Raw genomic sequence first — 24,890 nt, 5'->3', positions numbered from 1 at the left:
GTTGGTTTTCTGATTTCTGATGGGTTTTATTTGGAGATTTTGGGGAAGGATGAATGGGGTGGAGTTGAACAACTTTTCATAAAGTTCTGCTTTGTTACTATCTTTTATGATGTTCCAAAAAGCAAACTTGCATGCTGTGAGGATTTTAATCCAAACATAGTTTAGTGTGTTTTTTATTGAGTAACTATCTGTTGTATGTTCTTGCTTTTGGAGCATTGTTGTCTCAGTAGTTTTGGTTTGTTTAGTGTTGGGATAATGTCAGGTGTTTGGTTAACTGTTTCATCTTCCAGGAGTCCATTTAGGTAGAAATGTGACTGCTTGAATTTGTTAGTCAGGGTTGAAAATTTATAGGAAATTCCCTGTAATTCTTTTAAGATACTTTGGTTCAATGAGTTTTCAGTTTGTTGTGACTTTGGTGGCATTTTCGGGCCTCATGTGGTGGCTATGTATAACAAAGTAAAATTGGATGGTACTGCATGAGTGAAAATATACAGGGAGGAGGATTTGAAAATGCAGAGGTCTTTTAAAGATGTTTATTGATTTGACCGGTTTCACTTTTTTTAAAAAAAATTTTCAAAAGTAAAATGTAAGCCTTTGTGTAGTCTTTGTGGTGTTAAAAAATGGTTTACATAGATGTTTTAAAATACAATGATAGAGTCTTTGACAATGATAGGAGAAATGTTAAGAAATAGAATCTTTAGCAATGATAAGAAAATGTTACATAAAAGTGTTCAAAATAGGTAGTAAAATAAATTGATAAAAGTTTATCAAAAATCTTGATTGAATATAAGCATATATTCAGAAAGAATTTGTAGACAGTATTTGATAGGAGAAAGCATGTATTGTTTAGTCAAAACTTCATCAGAAATCATATTTAAGTATTTATACAGAATTTTAGGAGAATGACCAACCTTTTTTCTTTATTTCTAGTCTTGTATGCGTGTTTGACAAGGATGGTTGCTATTTTTAAAAATAGTGTGGGAGGTTGGTTGGTGGGGGAAAGCATTCACAGGATTAAATTTCTTAACATTTTCTCATCATTGTTAAAGACTCTGTCACTGTATATTAATACATCTATGTTAACCATTTTTTAACACCACAAAGGCTACACAAAGCCTTACATTTTACTTTTGAAAATCTTTTTTTTAAAAAGTGAAACCGGTCAAGTCAATAATCGTCTTTAAAAGACCTCTGCATTTTCAAATCCTCTTCCCTATATATTTTCACTCTTGTGGTACCATCCAATTTTACTTTGTTTTATGTGTGTGTGCGTGTGTAGCGGCTAGAATAAGAATAGCCCAGGTAAAATTCAAGGGGCTCTTACCTCTGCTGACAACTGTAGACAGTATGATGCATGTGTATGAACTGCCATGCTACATGACAGTGAAACATAGGCCATGACTGCTGAGGATGGTGTAGGCTTGAAAGAAATGAAGCTAGTATGATCTCCTGGATGTGTAATGTCAGTGTGCATACACGACAGAGTGTGATCTCCCTGAGAGAAAAGTTGGACATAAGAAGCATCAAATGTGGTGTGCAAGAGAGATGACTGTGTTGGTATGGTCATGTGTTATGTATGGATGAGGACAGCTGTTGGAGAAAGTGCCACACCCTAACTGTGAAAGGAACCTGTGGTAGTGGTAGACCCAGGAAGACATGGGATGAAGTGGTGACCTTCATGGGATGACCTTCATATGTTGGGCCTCACAGAAGCAATGACAGGAGACCAAGACCTTTGGAGATATGCTGTGATTGAGCAGACCCAGCAACTAAAGAGAGATCATGGCCGATGTCAGTGTTGCATGTCTGGCTCATTTAAAAGTACCCCCTGACTGGCTCCTGTGCCAGTGGCATGTAAAAAGCACTATCCAAACGTCATCGATGCCAGGCCTGTGTGACTGGTTCCTGTGCTGTTGGCACATAAAAAGCACCCACTACACTCTTGGAGTGGTTGCCATTAGGAAGGGTATCCAGCTGTAGAAACATTGCCAAATCAGATTGGAGCCTGGTGCAGCTGCTGGCTTTCCAAACCTCATTCAAACCATCCAACCCATGCCAGCATGGAAAATGGTCGTTAAACGATGATGATGATGACACACAACAGGTTCCTTTTAGTCTCCATCTACCAACTCCACTCACGAGGCTTTGGTTGGCCTGAAGCTATAGTAGAAGACACTTGCCCAAGGTGTCACACAGTGGGACATGTGGTTGGGAAGCAAGCTTCTTACCACACAGCCATGCTTGTGCTTATTCTTACAAAAGATCCACACCTGCACCTACCATAATCTATTTAACATATTTAGTTTATGCAATGACTCCTATACTAAACATTATCTCAGTTTTATATGACTTGGAATAACAAATATCAAGAAAACTCAGGCATGCCATTGTATCCTAAAAAGCAAGTGTAGACATCTCAGATTTTCCCTGCACCTTGAATATGATGGGCTTAACTGTCTATACCACTTTTTCATAATAATCTCTCATTCTCTACTTCATCAAGATTACACCATAAAATTTCTTTTAGGGCTCGGCTACTAACAAGCCACATATATATCTTACATAGTAATAATGCTTACATATCTAGGATATTGTCTGTGTTTAAAAATCCTTTTTACTAGGCAGGTCTTTTCGTTAACTGCCTTTCTGTTACTACTTTAATAGAATCTCTTTTCTCCAAACTAGTGACAGTATTCATTCTTATTTAAACCTAATCAATCCCGTCCCATCCTACTATATCATTTTTCATGACAAGTAGTTTTTTTCAATTCTTCCACATTTCTCTGGAGCTTTTTTCTCATCCAATCTGTAAGAATTCAAGCTACCAATAATCATATGCCATTTCTCCTTGATTTAGAGAGAGGATCACAAATGGTTATGAGCACTGCTTCATCGCTTCAGTTTTAGAAAACAACAGAAATTCAAGTGAATTAACTACCATTACATTATACACTTGATCCACTAATTTATGAAGAACTAAAAAGGCTTTAGGTACAGTTCTTATTCTACAATTTAAGAAATAAAAAGTATTCAAGATATTCTATTTAACTATTTTTTAAATCAATTGCAGCGTGGAAGGTGTTTATAAGCCATTTAAGAAACACACAAAACCGTTCGATTCACTTCAACATTTAAATTTAATTAGTCAAAATATTTTTGCCGCTTTGAGACTGTGACCTGTTCACTGACAAAACTTCATGCTGCATCTCTTTTAAATATTTTTCACTTTATCTATTAAATAACTGTAGTAATATAAACTGAAAATATAACTGAAAATCATTGGTAACTAGCTTATTCAACTGATAAACTTATCCGTATTTATTGACTTGGAGTTAAAGTAATATCAATCTTTTATTTAGGAAATTAAATTGCTGCACTGTTAACTGTATGATTATCAGTTCAAAGCTTTTAATAACTGTTTTCTTTGGTCCGTATGGGTGATAACAAACAAGTTTCATTTTTACTTCACAATTTTGCTAGTTGCAGAAAGAGTAGCAGTTTGCAATTTTTAAATTTGTCAAAATCATTCCTCTGATATTAATATGGAAAATGAATATCAAAAGTTGAAGTGTTTGTTTTATCAGTTTTTCTGAAATAAATATTAGCTATACATTTTTAATCTGTTTTTATTCTGAATACTTTGTTTGCTTCATAACTGTATGCATTTTGTTAATTCTCTTTTTTATTTTATGTGCATGTATCATGGATAATTTTTTTTTTCTTATAGATGAGAATATATTGGAATATTGTCCAAAGATGATAGAATATTGCATTGCACACATTAGAATGTTCATTATTTTTTAATAATTATTGAAATATTTTGTGCTATTCCATAGAAGTTATATTGGCAATACATTCACTAAAATATAGACAAATTAAATTTTTTTAAATCTTATGAAGGAAAGTTTTTTCAAATTTAGCATCATTAACATACTAATTTATTTCAGTCTTTCTTGTTATTTTACTCTCTCTCTCTCTCTCATGCATGCACATTCACACACACACATTTTAACAGGTTATGAGCAATCACATTATTATTGTGAAAACATAATAGTAGAATATAAAAAGTTATTGTATTTCTGTTCACAAAGTGTTTGCAATTCTAGAAACTATTGACTGTTTATCTTTACAATAAATTTGATTGCTCTATACATTTTTTCAGGAGTTATTAAACTAATGAAGATGCACACCAAATCAAAAATCTTAATTATTTTTACTAAGTATTTTGTGTTGAAGTTATTATAAATCAACACCAATGTTGATTTCAAGAGTAAGCAAAATTGCAGTGTCTGTAATGTTTCAAAGTTTTGAATGCTTTGGGATAATGATGTTGTTTCTCTCTATCTATCAACATTGTCTATCTGTATGCATTAAATTTAAGTGTAACTACATCTTGATAATAATCAGGTAAGAAATCTCTCTCTCTCTCTCTTTCTCTCTCTCTCTCTCTCTTTCTCTCTCTCTCTCTTTCTCTCTCTCTCTCTCTCTCTCTCTCTCTCTCTCTCTCTCTCTCTCTCTCCCTCCCTCAATGAAGATTAGTCAGTGATGGATCTACGAAGATTATTTCTAAAGGGAATTGATCTTAGTAGATTATCCAAATAATATCATTTTAAAATATCCTGTTATGAACATTAAAAGTTTCAAACTATATAAACAATTTTTTGTTTCCAAGGGGAATGAAACACAGCCATAATTATAAGAAATTTAAAGATGTGCAGGTAATAATAATAAAGTATTGTACTAGTTTCTTTTACTTTTTGAGCTGGTACGTTTAGCAAATATTTTAATAAGAGTAATATTATATTGTTATTTATATATATATGAGGAAAGCTAGCAATTTGTTAGTGAAATACATAAATATATAATAATTCATTAAAATTTTTTTTTATTAATTTGGTAATTTTTGGCTTTTGTGACTGAAGTTTATTCTTTTTAATATATGCATGTTCATGCACTTACACAGGTTTTTTTTATGTAAACAGCTTTTAATGAAAGGAAATAACAGGCACAGTTGAATATGAAGAGATAGCTTTAGATATTGGAGTCAGCCTCTAAAATATGATGTCATCAATTATCAGTCACAAAATAAATTAGTTGCAAGGAAAATCTGGTGGCACTGGTATTTTAATAATCCTATAATATATTTGTTTTATGATGAGGTAGTTAAGCACCCTTACTTTTACCACAGATTATCATTATCTTAAAAAGTGATGGTATTGCAACTCTTTGCATCTTTGGAGTTCCTTTGTATTATAAGTGGAATTCCTTTTTGTTAAAGCAACTAGTACTTTTCATTGATCTGTGGTTTGGGTGATGACATCCCTGGATGACACAAAACACTGTAAAATATAATTATAACAAAATTATCCAATCCATCTCCAGCCTTTGATTGTTTGAATGAATGTATATATTTTTTTCTTTAAATAGAATAGTTCTTGTAAATGTTTATTTTAATAAACCAAGTACAATTTATAAACTTTGATAAAGCCTTCAAGTATTTCTAAACCAATTAAATTGATTATACTGTTGTTTAACTAGATATTGGAATATAAATTCTTAAAGGTTAAGATTCAAGAAGTTTGTCATCCTTTCACTGTCAGAAACCTTGTTTCAGATTCTCAGCTTCTTGCATAACTTTAGAAAGAAAAGTCATTAAATTTTTCTTAACTCTGAAAAATTAATAAAAACTATGTTGATGTTTAACAATTTTAAAGTGTCATTATTAAATTAAGTTCTGAGCAAACCTCCTCATACTCCATAAAATGCCTCCACCACACTTGTTTCATTGAAAGCTTCTTTTTTTATGGAATGCAAGCAAACTGGAATAAAGGAAAAGTGCACTGAGCACAAAGAGAATGAGGTAAGTTTTAAGGTATCAGCACCCTTTTCAATAGAATCAGAATATTGTAGATTATATTTCTCTTCTAAGAATAACTGAATCTACCAGAAATGAAATGCATCCCACTTGCTAGATGTAAACATTTAGCTTAACCTTAGCTAGTCATACTCTTTAGTTATCATCAAATTATATCTGCATGTCTTTTTATTTGCTTTATGACATTTTCTTTTAAATTTTTCTTTCAACATGATTTGCTGTTACTCATTTGGAAGTAGTGCACATTATCAATTTTTATTCCAAGTAATTTTTACTGAATATAAGATATTGAGAAAAAACTCAGTTGATTCTGTTTAACTTAAATCTTCACTAAATTTGACAATTATATTTTTCTCTTAGGTTGATTTACCAAACAGGTGATTAAAGTTGTTCATTTTTAAGTGATTTGTAAAACCCTTTAAAATCAAAGACTTAATAGCTGGTTATTTAAGCATTTCCAAGTAGACTAGTCACTTCAATTTATTATTTTAGCTATATTTATGAAAATATTATCTTTGAAATGTATTATACTATTGTAAAACAAAGCTTCATTTAAATGTGAAATGAAGAATATGGAAATGTCAAAAAAAGTTTTTGTCTCAAATTTGTGTTAAAAAAAATGTCTGTAATATAATGTCTGTAATATTTGATAAACAAATATTGTGATATTGTTCAGAAATGTATCAAAACAAACAAAAAAAATAAAGATAATAATAAACATCCGAAGATCATATTTCACTACATTGTCTCACATCTTCCTGAGTCTACTTCTATAGGTTTCTTCCACAATTAGAGATCGGTACTTCTTTACGCAGCTGCCCTTATCCATAGACATCACATGATCATACTAGCACAGTTTTTTCTCTTGCACATTACATGTGATGCCTCTTATACCCAATTTTTCTTTCAAGACACACTCTGTCATGCGTTCACTCTGACATTGCACATCCAGTGAAGTGTACTAGCTTGTAGGTTTAATACTATGTGAAGAAAATTGTCACACAACATAGAGCATATGAATACTTTTAAAATTCAAGAAAATGTTCATAGTTTTGTTCTGAAGATTTATTAAGAACATTAACTGATATATTTAAACAGACTAACAAAGAGAGTGTGTGTGATTCCAGATGCACCTAAGTTGAATGATAGCCAACAAGTTTAAAATTTCAACCGCATCTTGCAAGGTATTATAACCTAGAATTGTTGTTGAAAAGTATAGAAATATTTATTTAGAAGGGTCTAGTATGATTTCTAATTATCCTTTAAGGTAAGATGGCTTAATTTTCTTTGTTCAGTAATAAATTTTTGTTTCTAGGAAATTTACTGATCATTAGCATAGTTGTGCACTTTAAAACCATTTTGTTCATTCTTTTGATATGTTTTGATATTAATTCGAATGTAAAGGTGACGAGCTGGTGGAATCAGTAGCATAGTGGGCAAAATGCTTAGAGGTATTTCGTCTGTATGTTCTGAGTTTAAAATTTCACCAAGGCTGACTTTGCCTTTCATCCTTCTGGGCTCAAAATAATTGCCAGTTGAGTACTGGGATTGATGTAATCAACTTACCCCTTCCCCAGAACTATTGGCCTTGTGCCAAAATTTGAAACCAATGTTAATTTGAATGTATGAAGTTGTATATGTAAAAACTTAACGGTGACCCTGTTTTTATACTCTTTTATGATGATTATTTAAAATCAAAATTTTCTATCAATAGCAAAATGACAAAATAGGTATAAATACCATTATGGGAAGTCATAGCTGTGTTGTGCACAAATTAAAAAGATATACAGGGGGTTGCAAAAGTAGATATACAGTATCACATCAATACTTAATTCACTAAAATTATTAGCACATTAAATTAGTTAGCCTCATTTTTGATATTTTTAGTGTCATTAATCATAATAATACATTTATCATAACTATAATAATACTTTTATCATAACTTTTAATTTTTTTTTGCTAAAAATAAATGAGTATGTACATATTTTCTTTTTTTTTTCATAACTGTTTACCTACTTTTGCACCATCCTGCATACATTGAATATGTTCTTTCCTATTTTCTCATTACACATGGTTTTGTGGGTGATTTTCTACTGAGTCAAGTGTAGGAAGTAATACCTTTTTTGTCATGCTAATGAGCAGACCAATTAAGCTAGTTAGATTGTGCTAATACGGTTTGAACTTATAACCATTTGCTCATAATTATTTTGTTCATCATCAAAACTCCCTGAAATTATGGGTTTAAATTTAAAATGTTAATTTCTAAAATGTATACATTCTTCATTTTTCATATTATGAAGAGCACTTTTCTTATATAATAACTATTGCATATGACATGACATATATATATATATATTATATCTGCTTCATGTACTTTAATACCTCACACAGACCTACCGTTAATGATGATCTTACAACTTGGCAGCATTTAGGGATACCATAAAAAATAAATAAATAAGCTCTTCTTTTCTCAAGGAACAATCTTATCACTTATCTTGGAAATCAAGGATCCAATCACTATGCACTTTAAGTTTCTTTGTATGTTTTTGTAAAACTTCAAATTTATACTATTACCAAGGTTGCATTATTTTAAAACTGTTGCTGACAATTTACAAATATGTCTAAATATGTCCTTTTAGGAAGTAATTGTCTTTTATGTCTATGATAGTTTTACTACTTGATAACTAGTTCTGTAAGATTCTATTTAGGAAAAAAAAAAATTCACTGAAGTGAAAATTCTCTTACTATTATCTTTTTATTTTGCTCTTTTATTCTGCATTCTTAATTCCAGCTCTGCCGCAACTACATTTGAAACCATTCAATGATCTGCTTTCTACTTATTATCTAAGCACTTAATCTTTCTTGGCCCTAGATTAAATGTTATATGTAATTTTCCATTGGGAAAAACCTTGGAATTTTCTCATATCCAGTAAATGGTACATAAAACACTAAGTTTTAGAACTGCATGTACCACTCATATTATCCTTCTTCCATTCTAAATTTTCATGGACTGTTGGAAATATGTACTTGTGTGTACATTAACAACATCATAATCATGATTTTAACATCCATTTTTTCCATTTAAATTACATTCTTCATAACTCTGCATTATCTCATTAGCATTTTTCATCTGCACCTTTTTGTATATTCATCATCATCATTTAACGTCCGTTTTCCATGCTGGCATGGGTTGGACGGTTCAACCGGGGTCTAGTAAGCCATGGAGGCTGCACCAGGCTCTAGTCTGATTTGGCAGTGTTTCAACAGCTGGATGCACTTTCTAATGCCAACCACTCCATGAGTGTAGTGGGTGTTTTTTACATGCCACCAGCACTGGGGTCAGAGCAGGCTGGCTAACGGCCACGATCGGTTGGTGCTTTTACGTGTCACCAACACGGATGCCAGTCAGGCGACGCTAGTATCTGCCGCATTCGGATGGTGCTTTTTACGTGTCACCAGCACGGGTGTCTTAACTACAATTTCCATTTGAATTTTTATTTTGATGTTGACGTACTTGACTCAGCAGGTCTCCTCAAGAACAGCGGGTCACTCTACAATCCAAGGTTAGCACAGCAGGCCGTCCTGCGAGCATGAACTCACTTCATTTGTCGGGTCTTCGAATCCTCAAGAACAGCGAGTCACTCTACGATCCAAGGTTAGCACAGCAGGCCATCCTGCGAGCCATGAACTCACTTCATTTGTCAGGTCTTCGAAGTCACAGCATATCTCCAGAGGTCTCGGTCTTTCGTCATAGCCTTTGTGAGGCACAAAGTATGAAGGTCATGCTTGACCACCTCGTCCCATGTCTTCCTGGGTCTACCTCTACCCCGGATTCCTTTCACAGTTTGGGAGTGGCACTTCTTCACACATCTCTCCTCATCCATCCATAGTACATGACCATACCAACACAATTGTCTCTCCTGCATGCTGCATACAATGCTTCTTATGCCCAACATTTCTCTCAGGATGCTTGCACTCTGTCGTACATGGACACTAACATTGCACATCTAGGACGGCCTGCTGTGCTAACCTTGGATTGTAGAGTGACCCGCTGTTCTTGAGGAGACCTGCTGAGTCAAGTACGTCAACATCAAAATAAAAATTCTTTGAAGCCTACGCATGTCCTCCACAGTCACAGCCCATGTTTCACTGCCATGAAGCATGGCAGTTCACACACATGCATCGTACAATCTACCTTTCACTCTGAGTGAGAGACCCTTTGTCGCCAGTAGGGGGAGAAGCTTCCTAAACTTTGCCCAAGCTATTCTTATTCTAGTGGTAACACTCTCTGAGCATCCACCCTTGCTACTAACTTGGTCACCTAGGTAGCAGAAACTATCAACTAGTTCTAGTTTCTCCCCAAGGAGTGTAATGGAATCTGTTTTCTGAGTATCAATGGTGTCTATTACCCCTGTGCATCTGCCACACACAAAAGCTATCTTCTCAGTTAATTTTCCTTTGATATTGCTGCACCTCTTATGTGTCCATAGCTTACACTGGGTACATCTTATGGAGTTTCTATCAACACCTTTTCTACAGATCGAGCAGGGCCACCTACCTGAAGGGGTGTGTGGTGAGTTTGCCTTCCTACTTACTAGAACTTTGGTCTTTGCTACATTGACTCTAAGGCCTTTTGATTCTAAACTTAGCTTCCACACACAAAATTTCTTTTCTAGTTCCGGTAGCGATTCTGCTATGAGGGCTAGGTCATCAGCATAGAGTAGCTCCCAGGGACAACCCGTCTTAAATTCCTCTGTTATTGCCTGGAGGACTATGATGAATAGAAGGGGGCTGAGGGCTGAGCCTTGGTGGACACCAATTTCTATCCTGAATTCTTCACTGTATTCATTGCCAATCCTAACTTTACTACTAGCCTCTCTGTAGAGGGCTTGTACAGCCCTTATTAACCATTCGTCAATCTCCAGTTTCCACATCGCCCACCAGATAAGGGATCGGGGGACCCTGGCAAAGGCTTTCTCCAAGTCCATTATTTGAAATAAGTAGACGATTTGTAGTTCTTTTGTGATATATATATATATATATATATATATATATATATTATATATATATATATAGATAGAGAGAGAGAGAGAGAGAGAGAGAGAGAGAGAGAGAGAGAGATCTGTGCATTTGTATATATTGGTAACACACATGAAACTGTTGTAACAGACTACAGAATACATCATAAAAACAGAAAAACTCTTAGTGAAATCAATCTTAAAATTACAACAGAATTTCACAGTATGGCTAAACCCTGGACAGAAACTGAAAAGCCCAGTAAGAAATATTTTGTAATCTTATCTTCTCTCTTATCAAAAATGTAATACTAGTATGTTAATTTCATAGACATCACTCAGATTATATACCTCTAAGAGCCTGTAACTATTGATTTAATATAAACCTTGGTAAAATATTCTAAACTGTTTCTTTAAACATAGAGCCATCAAAGTATGAAAAAGTTATAATACAAAATGAAACTATTGTATAATAGTGTTTTAAATTTCATGTAATCACTTACTCAAACACATGAGTATATTTGCTTGTCTCTTTATTTTTTCAGGAAAACAGATTATTCAGTGTAGCAATTATTTCAGTAATTTTGTTGTTTTAGTAAGATTTGATTTGACATCTTAATACAAAGATTGATAATTTTTACCTTAAATAGTCGGAACTTGAATATATTTTTGAATTAAATTGTTATATAATTCCTTTATTTTATACCTTTTCAGTATATTTCTGAATAATACTAATTATAAGAGCTGATATTAGTGATTCTATTTTGGAAAATATATCAGTAGGCTTTAATAGTTGTATATATATATATATATACATATATATATATATATATATATATATATATATATATATATATATATATATATAATATATATATATATATATATATATATACATATATATATATATCTATATATATATATATATATATATATATATATATACATATATATATATATATATATATATATATATATAGATATATATATATATATATATATATATATGTCATACGATACAGTGTATATTTAAACACATGAGGAATCCACTCGATGGATTCAACACGCTAGAAAGAACAGACTAGATAGTAAAATGTTTTTATTTTTCATTTCGTTCTTGTCGAATTTTATCCCTAATATATAATATGCATGGTATTAACTACTCTGATTTGTAATTCAAAAAATTAATTTAATGTCATACCTGTATCAAGTATGTCACAATATTCAAATATTTTATTATACATGTAGTATAAGAATGGATGGCTTTATTCTTTAAATTGTTAAAATAAAATTGATCTACTTACAATGGATTTTGTCTTTGAGTTATACATATTTTAGATATTAGCATATTCAAATATTATTTCACTCATAGATATTCCAACTTGTAAATGGTAAGTTAATTTTTAGCTAAGAATCTCAAATGTAAGTTTTATTGTATATTTATATATTTTTATATATCAATTCAGTTTTATTTTGTATTGAGTAGAACCTGATTTTAAATCATAGAATTATTAGAAATACATGTTAGGCAAAAGAGATTGTGTAAGAATAAAATATAACACATTTTTGAATAACCATCACCTTTACACCATGAGTTTTTCTCATTTATTCATGAACACCTCTGTGGTTTTCTTGGCTCTAGATCCACTGACCTTTACTATCCCTTGAAACACATTAGCTCTCTTTGCTTTTGAAAACTTTGAAGAAATCAATGTTATTGTCCTCAGCATCAATAAAGGCAATAATTGTCATTTGTAACAAGTGTATACAACTTCTGATCTACAGCTAAATTTCCCATACACTCTCTACTATACATTAGTGACCTATTCATCATTATCTCTAACCCCATGAATACTCTTATGAAGCTATTACCATTCATTCATCCCCTTCTACACACAAGTAGTAGTCTATATACAATCTAAAAACGTACACCTTGCATCGATGATGACTTAGACAATCATAAAACATAGTCACTATTCATATCAAGAAAAAAAACTCCACACACACATAAAACTTACACTAAAATCTTCACATTTTCTATAAATACTTAACCTCATAATCTATAATGATTAACAGCTATAATCTAGCTAAGACTGCATTGCAAAGAGTGTGTTTCCTCTTCAACTCCTTAAAATACTTCAACTCTTTGTTGTCAATTACCTAATCCACAAGTTAAAATTGCATCTAATATTAGAGAGAGAAAAAAATAGCAATTTCATTCAATTTGTTTGCAAAGTTTCATATTCACCAATAAGCTTATTAACATAGTGTGATCCTTCTGTCTTTTCTGCAATTAAACAATGAACTCTGCTCTTCTGAACTTACCGTCTATGTACAACTTCTACAGTAAACCTATTCAATACTTTTGCTTCACCTTATCTTATTCCTATTGTGTCTTACCTGCTTAAAAGTGAATATTAACTGTATCAACCTCACTAGTTAAGGGAACCTGCAAAATCTAAGGGCACCCTACTCCTACTTTCTCAGAATAACTAATAATAGACAATTTTATTTCTAACTTGGTAGAATGCTTGACAGCATATTAAAAAATGAGTTTTGTATTCCTTGTCTATTGTCATTTAAGATAGTATAAAATGGTGTTTATACCTTCAGGTTTTAGCTGAAGTAGAAGCTTCTGCAATTCACCAAGCTTTTGAAAGTCTATATTACTCTTTTTCAATAAGACAATATTCTGAGCAAACATCTGCAATCTTACTTTCCAAATGGCTTTAGTTTTATTTGGCCCTTATGATAATAACCTTTGGAAATGAACAGACATTTTTAGAGCTTAACTAGTAATATGAGTAAAATCACAAACTTGTTCTGAGTCACCTTGAACATAATATTTACAAGACATGAACATGTTTAGTATCATTAACAAATTTACTCATAGCAAATGTTGAAAATATAATCTTACTGAGATGTCAAATATCTGTTTCTTGTGTAAAAGATATATTCTTTTATGCAAGAAAGAGATTTGGAAATGCTGCTATGAAAGACTGCTAAATGAAGAGAATGAATTGGAGAAAGAGAGTGTGCCAAATGTTGACCCAACTGAGGGACCAGCTATCAACATTATCTTGGTAGATAAAGCAATTAAGGATATGAAGACAAGGAAAGGCCCCAGCCCATCAGGTATTACCACTGAGATACTTAAAATATTTGGTGGTGTAGATTATGGTCTAGTCACCCATATAGTTAACCAGGTGGTACATGAAGGAGTCATGCCCAATGACTGGTGTAGCAGCACCATAGTCAACTGCTACAAAGGTGAAGGTGATGCATTAGATAGAAATAATTACAGAGGTATCAAATTATTAAATCAGATGATGAAAGTCACAGAGAGGGTCATAGCGCAAGTAATTAGGGAGAGAGTTAGTCTAGATGATATGCAGTTTGGTTTTGTGCCAGGGAAAAGCACCACTGATGCTATATTTCTAGTAAGGCAGCTGCAAGAGAAATACATAGCCAAAGATAAGCCTCAGTACTTGGCGTTTGTTGGTTTGGAGAAAGCCTTTGACAGGGTCCCCCAATCCCTTATCTGGTGGTCAATGGGGAAACTAGGGATAGACTAGAAGTTGGTGAGAGCCATACAAGCCATATACAGGGATGCTGTCAGTAAGGTGAGGGTTGGCAACGAGTATAGCGAAGAATTTAGGATCCAAGTAGGGATTCATCAGGGATCAGTCCTCAGCCCCCTCTTGTTCATCATAGTCCTCCAGGCAATAACAGAGGAATTTGACAGGCTGCCCCTGGGAGCTCTTCTATGCTGATGACCCTGATCTTATGACTGAATCGCTACCAGAACTAGAAAAGAAGTTTCAGGTGTGGAAGCAAGGTGTCAAATCAAAGGGGTTAGAGTTAACCTAACAAGGTCTAGAATCAAAGGGGTTAGAGTTAGCTTAGCAAGATCTAGAATCGAAGGGCCTTAGAGTCAACCTAGCAAAAACCAAAGTCTTAGGAAAGCATACAAATCTCTTCAAGTAGATGACCCTGCTTGATCTGTAGAAAAGGCATAGATAAAAACTCCATAAGATGTATCCAGTATAAACTATGGACACATAAGATGTGCAGCAATATCAGAGGAAAGTTGATAGGGAAAATAGTTTTTGTGTGTGAAAGGTGCACAGGTACAATTAACATTAAAAATGCACAGATAATAGATGCCATCTCATACCAACGGGGAAAATTAGAAGTAGTTGATAGCTTCCATTGACCAAGTCAGTAGTGGGGGTTGGATGCTCTGAGAGCATAGTTGCAAGAATAAGAATAGACTAAGCAAAGTTCAGAGAGCCTACTTTTGTTGGTAACAGAGGGCCTATCTCTCAGAGTGAAAGGCAGACTATGATGCCTGTGTGCAAATAGCCCTGCTACATGGCTGTGACTGCCAAGGATATGTGTAGGCTTGAAAGAAATGAAGCTAATATCCTTCGCTGGATGTGTAATGTCAGTGTGCATGCACAACAAAGTGTAAGCATCTTGAGAGAAAAGTTGAATGTAAGAGGCATCAGATGTGGTGTGCAAGAGAGAATACTGTGCTGGTATGGTCATGTGATGCATATGGATGAGGATAGCTGTGTGAAGAAGTGCTGCACTCAAACTGTGGAGGGAACCTGTAAAAGAGGTAGACCCAGGAAGACATGAGATAAGGTGTTGAAGTATGATCTTTGAATGTTGGGCTTCACAGAGGTGATGACAAGTAACCGAGACCTGTGAGATTGTGGTCATGGTTGATGCCAGTGTCACGTAACTGGCATGAAAAAAGTACTCTTCAAATGTTGAGTGATATGATATGCTTGAGAAGACCTGTAAAGCCAAGTGAAATCACAGTTGCAGCCAATGCCAATGCTGGCTGACTGGCACCCATGCCGGTGACACATTAAAATCACTGTTTAACCCTTTTGTTACTGTATTTATTTTGAAATGCTCTGTATTTCTTTCAATTACTTTAAATATAACAAAGAATTTAGTAAAATAACTTAGTTATCATTCAGCTTGTGTTAGGACCATAAATTGGGACTAAGGTTTGGTGGAAGATTTTAATTCTAAACTTATGAAAACAAGACATTTGTACTACAGAGCCAGTTTCAGCCGGGTTGGTAACAAAAGGGTTAAACATCGAAATTCACAGAGGCTGTGACAGGTGGCCAAGATGTTTGGTAATATACTATGCTTGTGTAAACCTGTCAAGCCAAGTGGGATCATAGTCATTGCTGGTGTCATGTCACTGGACCCATGCTGGTGGCACATAAAAAGCACCCACCACCCACTACACTCTTGGAGTGGTTGGTATTAGGAAGTGTATCCAGCTGTAGGAACCTTGCCAAATAAGATTGGAACCTGGTGCAGCTCCCCAAGTTTACCAGTTGTCAAACCATCCAACCCATGCCAGCATGAAAAGCAGATGTTAAATGATGATGTTGATGGTATTACCTGAATGATTTTAAAGGCTGCATTCATGAAGTATATAGAATAATCTCTTCCAAAATATTTTTTTTATGTTTAATTCTTCAAAATTTTAAGCAATTAAATATTAATTTTATGTTTTATTTTTGTATTTGGTTTGTAGTATGAATTTTGTTTATATTTATTTTACTTCTTATTCTTGAATAAAAATTGTTTGTAAGTGTCATAAATTCTACTTATATATTTCAACCACATTTTTTATGAAGTTACATCTATCATATTAAGGAACTGATGTATCTTAAAACTTATATTTATTCTTCTTTATATTCCATCATATATACTCATTTATAAATAATGTGATACACACACACAACAGGGCTTCTTTCAGTTCCTGTCTATTAAATCCACAGACATTTACCCAAGTTGCTACAAAGTAGGTCTCTACCTGAAGCTGTAAAGTTGAGCTCTTAACCATATAGCCATGTGAAGATTATTTGTAGAAAATGAAGTCAGTGTCTGTTATATGATTAAATCAGCAAATTCTTATTTGCTTTATAAATAGATTTATTAAACACAAATGTATATAACAAAATCTTAAAACATCATATAAGGAGTTTGAAGACCTTAAATAAGAAAGCGAAAATTATGATCTGATTTTATTAGGTTCTGAATTAGTAAATTAGCTTCTGAACCCAAGCTTTTTTTATAACAGAACATTTAGTTTTTATAACTAATATATAGAAAGATATTTTCATATCAAAATATCTTTGGAAATGTAACATATCAAATCTTACTAAAAAAAACTGAATCCTTTTGGTGAAAAAAAATTTACTTTGGAGCAGTGGTTTCCAAACTTTTTCAGCCCCAAAAATTGCTAGGGACCACTTCTACTTTTACTTTATACTGTTCTATTTTCACACCAAAATACTTAATGAAAAGACAAAATAGTCTATTTACACTTTAAAATTTATTTTAGTGAACAAAAGATAAAATTTAAAAGATATCAAAATCCTTTTTCATAAAGTCGTTCATTTTTAGTCCATTCAGCTAGTGACTAGCTTGATATTGGTGTTTCTCACACAAGATATCATAATCAGTTTTAACCCTTTCATTACCAACCCGGCTGAAACCGGCCCTAGCTCTGAGTACAAATGTCTTGTTTTCATAAGTTTTGAATTAAAATCTTCCACCAAACCTCAGTCACAATCTGTTCCTAACACTAGCTGAATGATAACTAAGTTATTTTACTAAATTCTTTGTTATTTTGAAAGAAACACTGAGCATCTCAAAATAAATACAGTAACAAAAGGGTTAATGAACTCATTTAGTCTGAGTCTAATAGTTCCTCTGCTGTTGATATCTAATTTATTTCTTTTTCTACTTAAAATATCTACAACAGCTGAAAAGGCAGATTCCACCATCCATGTGGTAGGGAAAGAAATGATGCTTGCTTCTACTTGTCAAAAAATATTTGGGTGTGATTCCTTTATCAATATGTAGGCAAATACACCTTTTTCAACTCTTCTTCTCAGTTTCATGTTCTCTTTCAAATCCAACATTTCAGCCAACTCAAAATTTTCATCTCCTGGCTCATAATTTTCTAGGTCTACAAACCATTGTGGATAATCCATCTTTAATAAATCATTGTATCTTCTCTCAAAGTCTACATGAAGACCTTCAAGATGGGCAATGCATGCGCAATGCATTATGACGTAGGAAAAGTGATGTTAAAATTTTGAAATGATGCCAAATTTTTTCTTTCAAATTGTTTTTCCCAAAATTTTAATTTCCCATCTACCCTTTTATCTTCTGAGAACAGGTGACCAAATCTGATATTCTACCTTGCAGCTCTAAGTTAAGCAGATTCACTGTTCTAAAAATATCACTCAAGTAGAATATTTTGTAAGGAATCATCTGACTCTTGAACATGAGAAAGTTGATTAATGGTTCCCACAAATTCACTAGTCTTTCAAGGCTCAGGTCTTTTGACAACCATCTTACTTCTGTGTGAAGCAATAGGGTTTTAAAATCTTCATCTTCACAGAATTGCATAAAAAATCTATTATTCACTGAGTTTGATTTGACAAAGTTAATTGCATGTATGACAGTGTTAAGTGCTTCTTCCATGTGTCTTCCAATATTCTTAGCAACCAAATGCTGTCTGTGGATAATGCAATGTATATAAAAAATGTGAGGAGCAACTGATTTCATTCTAGAAACAAAGCCTTTCACTTTTCCAGTCATGGCTGCAGCTCCATCTGATGCAGTGTTTATCAAATTAGTCAATGGAATATTTTTATCATTAAAATACTGCATTACTTCATTGAATATATTTTCTCCATTAGTAGTTTCAGACAAACTTTTAATGAATAACCTTTTTTCCTTTATATCATCTTCATGGATGAATCTGACATAGACCAGAAGGATAGCTTGGTTATGAATTGTGAAAAATTTGTCTTTTGGAGAATTTCCACAATCTTCCTCAACAAAATTAGACATTTCATCTTGTCTTCTTGTAATTGTGTTATTTGAAAGTAGAATTGTACTCTGAGTAGATGCAGCATATTTTCTCAGAACCTCATTTGCACAAGCAGACTTGACAAGTTTCTCACCATAAATCTGAGGTGCTGCAACCTTGGCAATAACTTCAGAGACCAAATAACCTGGTTTGAGTATCTTTGCTTTTTCAGTATTTATCTTCTTTACAAAGTCGGGTAGTTTGATTAGCTGTATTTTCTTTTTATTCTCAAAATATTCCTTACCTTTACCAACAGATAATAGATGCCTTAATTTCTGGTGCTGTTCCAGCTTAACTTTCTTCATGGAATGATTTGTCATGATGGCATCACATTCAAGACACATAGGTTTTGAGTCTACAGATATAAAACCAAACATGATAAAATCTTTTTTGTAGTTCCTCAGTTTTGCCTTTTTAGCAGTTGGTTCAGACATTATTACAACTGATCTTTAAAAAAATTAAAATAATACTTTATTTCTATAAAATAATAAATACTTTATTTCTATAAATTAAAAGTATCAAATTTATTATTAAACAATATTGGGTAGTGATCTATTAAAAATATCAAATTTATTATGAAACTGTTGTGATTATAAAATTTAAATTATGTAATTCTTGATTGTAATATATTATTGATTATATATTATAGATTATTGATTCTTATGGAATAATTATTGAATTTTGTTTTCTTTTTATAATTCTGTCTTCATGGAAATTATTATCAACTAACAGTGTCTTTATTATTGAACAATATTGTGTAGATCTGAAATGGCTTCAAATTTTTTTAGGGCTAAAAATTCTCTGGGGACCACCAGTGGGCCCCAGGGACCACGTTGGGAATCACTGCTTTAGAGCATAAAAACTAACCTTTAAAATGGCAACTTTTGTACTTTCAGTGAAGCATAGTAGTATTCCATTTTGCCATTTCTTTTTATGAAAAATAATTATTTTCAGCTTCCTGCTAATTAAGCATATTTTATATAAGTTTTCTTATTTTTACTTGATTTTTTTTTATTTTTTGTTATCCAAGAAACCTTTTGTTCCTTTGAATTTTAGAAAAATGAAGTCAAATTCTATCTTTATTTGTAAACATTTTAAAATCTTCTCCAAACTTATTTCTGTTATAAAATATAGCTATCATTTTATTTTTTTTATATTAAAAGTTTTTGTTAAGGCTAGTCATCATTAGCAAAAATTTATGTATTTCTAAATTTGTTTATATTTTCCTCTCTGAATTGCCTATCAATCTCACACATGAGTTAGGGGAGAACATAAAGTTAGGCTAAAACTAGTCTGATTTCTTTGCTTTGTCTTTTCATTTAAAATCATTGTCAGTTTATAGATAGCTTTTCCCAGCTTGTCTATTTCTATGAATTCATGTAAATGAGCGAATCATCACTATCATAGTAGCTGTAGCTCACCAGAAACAGCAAAAGTTTATAAGCTCTTTTAGAGAGATATCAATTCTTTGACAACACTATACGCTTACAACACAAAGCAAAACCTAAAGTTCATATTCTGTTTAGCCTAACAGTACTTCCAGCATTATCCATTATCTCACTTAATAGTGCACCACTTAATATATACATATATATGATCATCTAATCATATTGCAACATAGCATAGACTTGTCACAGAAAGTTTCAGTGAGGTTTCAATTTTACTTCATGACTTAATCTATGAACACTTTTATCTATTAATAACTGATCTATTGTCTGTTTGCCTTCCAATTCATATATTATTTTGATCAATATTGTATTTTATGTTCTTAACTAAAATTTCTGTACAAATGTTTTGGGGACTGACTTGTTTAGACAAAACATTGGTATTTTTCTTCATTTAAGTTTTCCAACTTTACAAATAGGACAATCTGACCAAATGCTTTCCATTTAAATAGTGAATGGTTAACTGTGGATTAAGAATCCACTTCTACCTGCATTGCAAACTATCCTTGATGCCAACAATTTTTCCCTATTTGTCTTGAATCGTGTTTGCCATTTTTCTGCTTTTCTATAACAAGGCTGGTTCTCTTTTACTCTTTTACTTGTTTCAGTCATTTGACTGTGGCCATGCTGGAGCACCGCCTTTAGTCGAGCAAATCAACTCCAGGACTTATTCTTTGGAAACCGAACCGCTAAGTTATGGGGACATAAACACACCACCATTGGTTGTCAAGCAATGTTGGGGGGGACAAACAAACATATACACATGTATATACATATATACGATGGGCTTCTTTCAGTTTCCATCTACCAAATCCACTCATAAGGCTTTGGTTGGCCCGAGGCTATAGAAGAAGACACTTGCCCAAAGGTGCCATGCAGTGGGAATGAACCTGGAACCATGTGGTTGGTAAGCCACTCCTGCTGTAGATTTCTTTTACAGTTTTGCTAACATGTTATACCTGGTTTCAAACCATTGAATTCTCACAAACATTTATTCATCCAATAAGATCACCAACAAGAGCACCTCTATATGGTCATTTGATCATGGTCTCTGCTGAAATGTCTTTAACCATAGTTCTGCTTGAACAATATTGAGCTCATGTATAATTTACTTTTGAGTAAACAGGGAGCTATTCCTTCTAAATATGATGATAATTTTTGAAATACTTTTTTATTCTTTAATTCATCTAGTCATATTATTTTTCATTGTAATATCATGCTATCCTTAATCCTTTCCATTCCAACCTGCCCAAATTACCACTATTTCTATGATACAGAACTGCAAACTTTAAAGTATTCATCATAAGTTTTTTAAATACATTCTGTTAAATTATATTCTGAACACCACCCTAAAGAAGTTATAGTTTTACTTAAATCGTATTTTCATAATTAACTGAAGCACAAAGACAATGTGTTTCCTTCGAAATATGAACTTTAAAGAGAGGAATCCTTTAACACAGTCTTAATTAATATTCATTCTATATTTAATTTCTGTTCTTTTCAATTCTATGGTGACATTTTTCTTTTCTGGTGCTTAAACTAAATCCGTTACTAAAATAAAAATAAATCTATTAGAATTTACACATGTATGTATACATTATGTGTGTGTGTGTGTATAGATTTATGAATTTGTTTCGCAAGATTCCTGATGTGAAATTGTGTGTTCAAACATATTGTTATACATCAGGATGGTCACTTCTTTTTTTCTTGCCAATTAAAAACACATTCTTCACTTGTTTATTACTGTTCTTATTTCATGTCCATTGTGTGGAAATTTTTGGCACAGAATAGACTAAACAGAACAGTAGGAAACACATGGGCTGAAAATTTGCTGAAGAGGTTATAGGTGTGTGCTGCAAGATTTCCAGACATTGAACATAAAATAAGAACAGTAATAAACAAGTGAAGAATGAATATACAGTTATGTGTTTATTCGGCATGTAAGAAAAAATGACTGTCCCAAAATATAACACACACACTCACACACACACACACACAAAAACACACACATATATATATATATATATATATATATATGTCATCATCATCATATGTAATATATATATATATATATATATATATATGTAATATGTTATATATATATATATATGTAATATGTTATATATATATATATATGTAATATGTAATATATATATGTATATGTAATATGTAATATATATATATATATGTAATATATATATATATATGTAATATATATATATATATGTAATATATATATATATATATGTAATATATATATATATATGTAATATATATATATATATATGTAATATATATATATATATGTAATATATATATATGTAATATATATATATGTAATATATATATATATATGTAATATATGATTGATTGATTGATTCATTGATTGATTCTAGTTTCAGCTTATGAGCTGTGGCCATGCTGGGGCACCGCCATTTGGTGTTGCTACTTGGTTTCACTTCATGGAGGCTTTCTAGCAACTGCTATTTGGTGCATGAGAGAGTTCGATGCAGCTGCCCTCATCTGCCCCTCCTGCCGTGAAGTTGGTTCATCTGGGACACCTGACAGGAAGAGATCCAGCTCCATTTTAAAGACATCTGTATCCACCCCATGCAGGTCTCTCAGGTTCTTCGGGAGGATATTGAAGAGCTGTGGGCCTCTGAAGCCCAGGCTATCACAGAATCTTGTCCTACATCTTGATGGCAAGTTTGGAGTCCTAGGCACCACGCAGTGGCGCCCAGTTCTGGCATTTGCGTAACTCTCGATGCCAAAGTTCAGGACACTTCCCTCCAGGATCTTCCAGATGTATATTATGGCATATCTTTCCCGCCTACGCTCCAGGGAATATAATTTTAATTTCTTGAGTCTTTCCCAGTAGCTTACATTTTGCATAGAGGCTGTCATCTTCGTGTAGCTTCGTTGGATCGCCTCAATTTCTGTGATCAACTTGACACTGGATGGTGACCATAGCTGAGAGCAATAGTCAAAGTGGCTTAGGACAAGTGTCTTCCAGAGGACCATCATGGTTTCTTGTTCTCTTGTTCTAAAGGTTCTAAGAATCCATCCAGCCAGCCGTCTACATTTCATTGTCAGTTTAGCAACATGTACATGAAAGGTCGCGTCATCACTCATGTGAATACCCAGGTCACGCACTGATTGTGCCTCTGGGATTGCAATCCCTCCGGGTCCAGTGTATTCATTGGGTATTGCATTCAGTTTTGCATGCTGATAGTATAAAGCTTGAAACTTTCCAGCATTGAACTGCATGCTATTCTTTTCAGCTATTTCGTCCAGCTCACATTGCAGGTGTTTAGTGTCCTCAGGGTTCTGTATTGCCTGTGAAACTTTTGTATCATCTGCATAACTTGTGATCGTGGCTGAGGGCATGTCTGAGAGGGCCATTATGAACAGTAGTGGTCCCAGAACAGTGCCCTGCGGAACACCGCTCACTATTGTGTGTTAATGGAGGTGGCCCCATTGGCTACTACCACCTGACTTCTATCCTTCAGAAAGTCATGAAGCCATTCTCCCAGTTTTCCAACTATGTTGAGATCACGCAGTTTGTGACATATCATTCCATGATCGACTTTATCAAAGGCCTTTGCAAAGTCGAGATATATCACTTCCACATTTGAGTGGTTGAGCAGCCGTTTCAGCACCCAGTCATAGTGTTGTAGGAGCTGAGTTAAACAGCTTCTCCCTGGTCGGAAACCATGTTGGGTGTCGGGCAGCAAGTCATTCTCTTCAAGGAAGGTGATCAGCTTCCTTCTGACTATTCGTTCCATGACCTTGCTGATGTGTGAGGTCAGAGAGATAGGTCTATAGTTCTTGGCTTCCGCTCTGCTACCTCCTTTATGAATGGGGCATATTTTACCTTCCTTCAGTTTTCCTGGAAGTTTGCCAGCTGCAAGGAAGCTCTGAAAGAGGAACTGCAGTGGTCTTGCTAGGACTCTCTTACATGCTTTTAGGAGGATTGCCGGGAATCCATCGGGGCCAGTAGCTGAGTCTGTTTTCATTTCATCTATAGCCTTGGTTACATCGTCTTCCTTTATATCGATGTAATCTATCGTCGCCGCCTCTGATTTTATATCTGCAGTGGTAAAAAGTCAGTTGGATTGGTGATTTGGAGATGCCCAAGGGGTGGAGTGAAAACACTCTTGAATTGCTCATTCAGTATTTCACTTACCCTCATTGGTTTTCTGTAAGTGTGCCATCCTTTTCGAGGAGTGGCCCTATTCTACAGTGCACTGTAGCTGTTTCTTTGGCATACCTGTAGAAAGCTCTGGGGTTAGATTTTATGTTTTCTATAGCCCAGGCTTCTTTGTCTGCTCTTTCTTTTTCATGGGAGAGTTGCAGACATTTTTCGATTTCCAACAGTTTTATTTTTAGGCGGGACTTTTCACTGCTTTCAATCTGTTTGTTTAGGCGATTTGAAAATTTCGTACGCCGTCTCATTAAGATTTTCCTCTCTCTGGGGATTTTGTTCTTGTGTACAGTGGCCTTTCTCTCTGGGACACATTTGTAGCATATGGCTTGCATTACAGACATGAATTGTTGAAGTTTCACGTCGATGTCTGGCGAGGAGAGACATTTAGGCCAGTTTTGTTTGAGGATCTCTTTCTCAATTTGTT

General features: G+C 33.6%; 1 protein-coding gene across 1 annotated transcript in view; it reads left to right on the top strand.

The window, feature by feature from the left end:
• The window catches only part of LOC115226447, a 577,012-nt gene that overhangs the window by 502,246 nt on the left and 49,876 nt on the right, over window positions 1-24,890 (top strand). Inside the window, exon 18 of the mRNA XM_036500752.1 lies at window positions 5,816-5,860. Coding sequence (XP_036356645.1) covers window positions 5,816-5,860 — 45 coding nt within the window. The remainder of the gene's footprint in view (window positions 1-5,815; window positions 5,861-24,890) is intronic.

The sequence above is a fragment of the Octopus sinensis genome, linkage group LG2, assembly GCF_006345805.1.
Source record: "Octopus sinensis linkage group LG2, ASM634580v1, whole genome shotgun sequence".
Lineage (NCBI taxonomy): Eukaryota > Metazoa > Mollusca > Cephalopoda > Octopoda > Octopodidae > Octopus > Octopus sinensis.
Note: the sequence above shows the minus strand (reverse complement) of the source record. Positions and strands in the feature narration are given on the sequence as shown.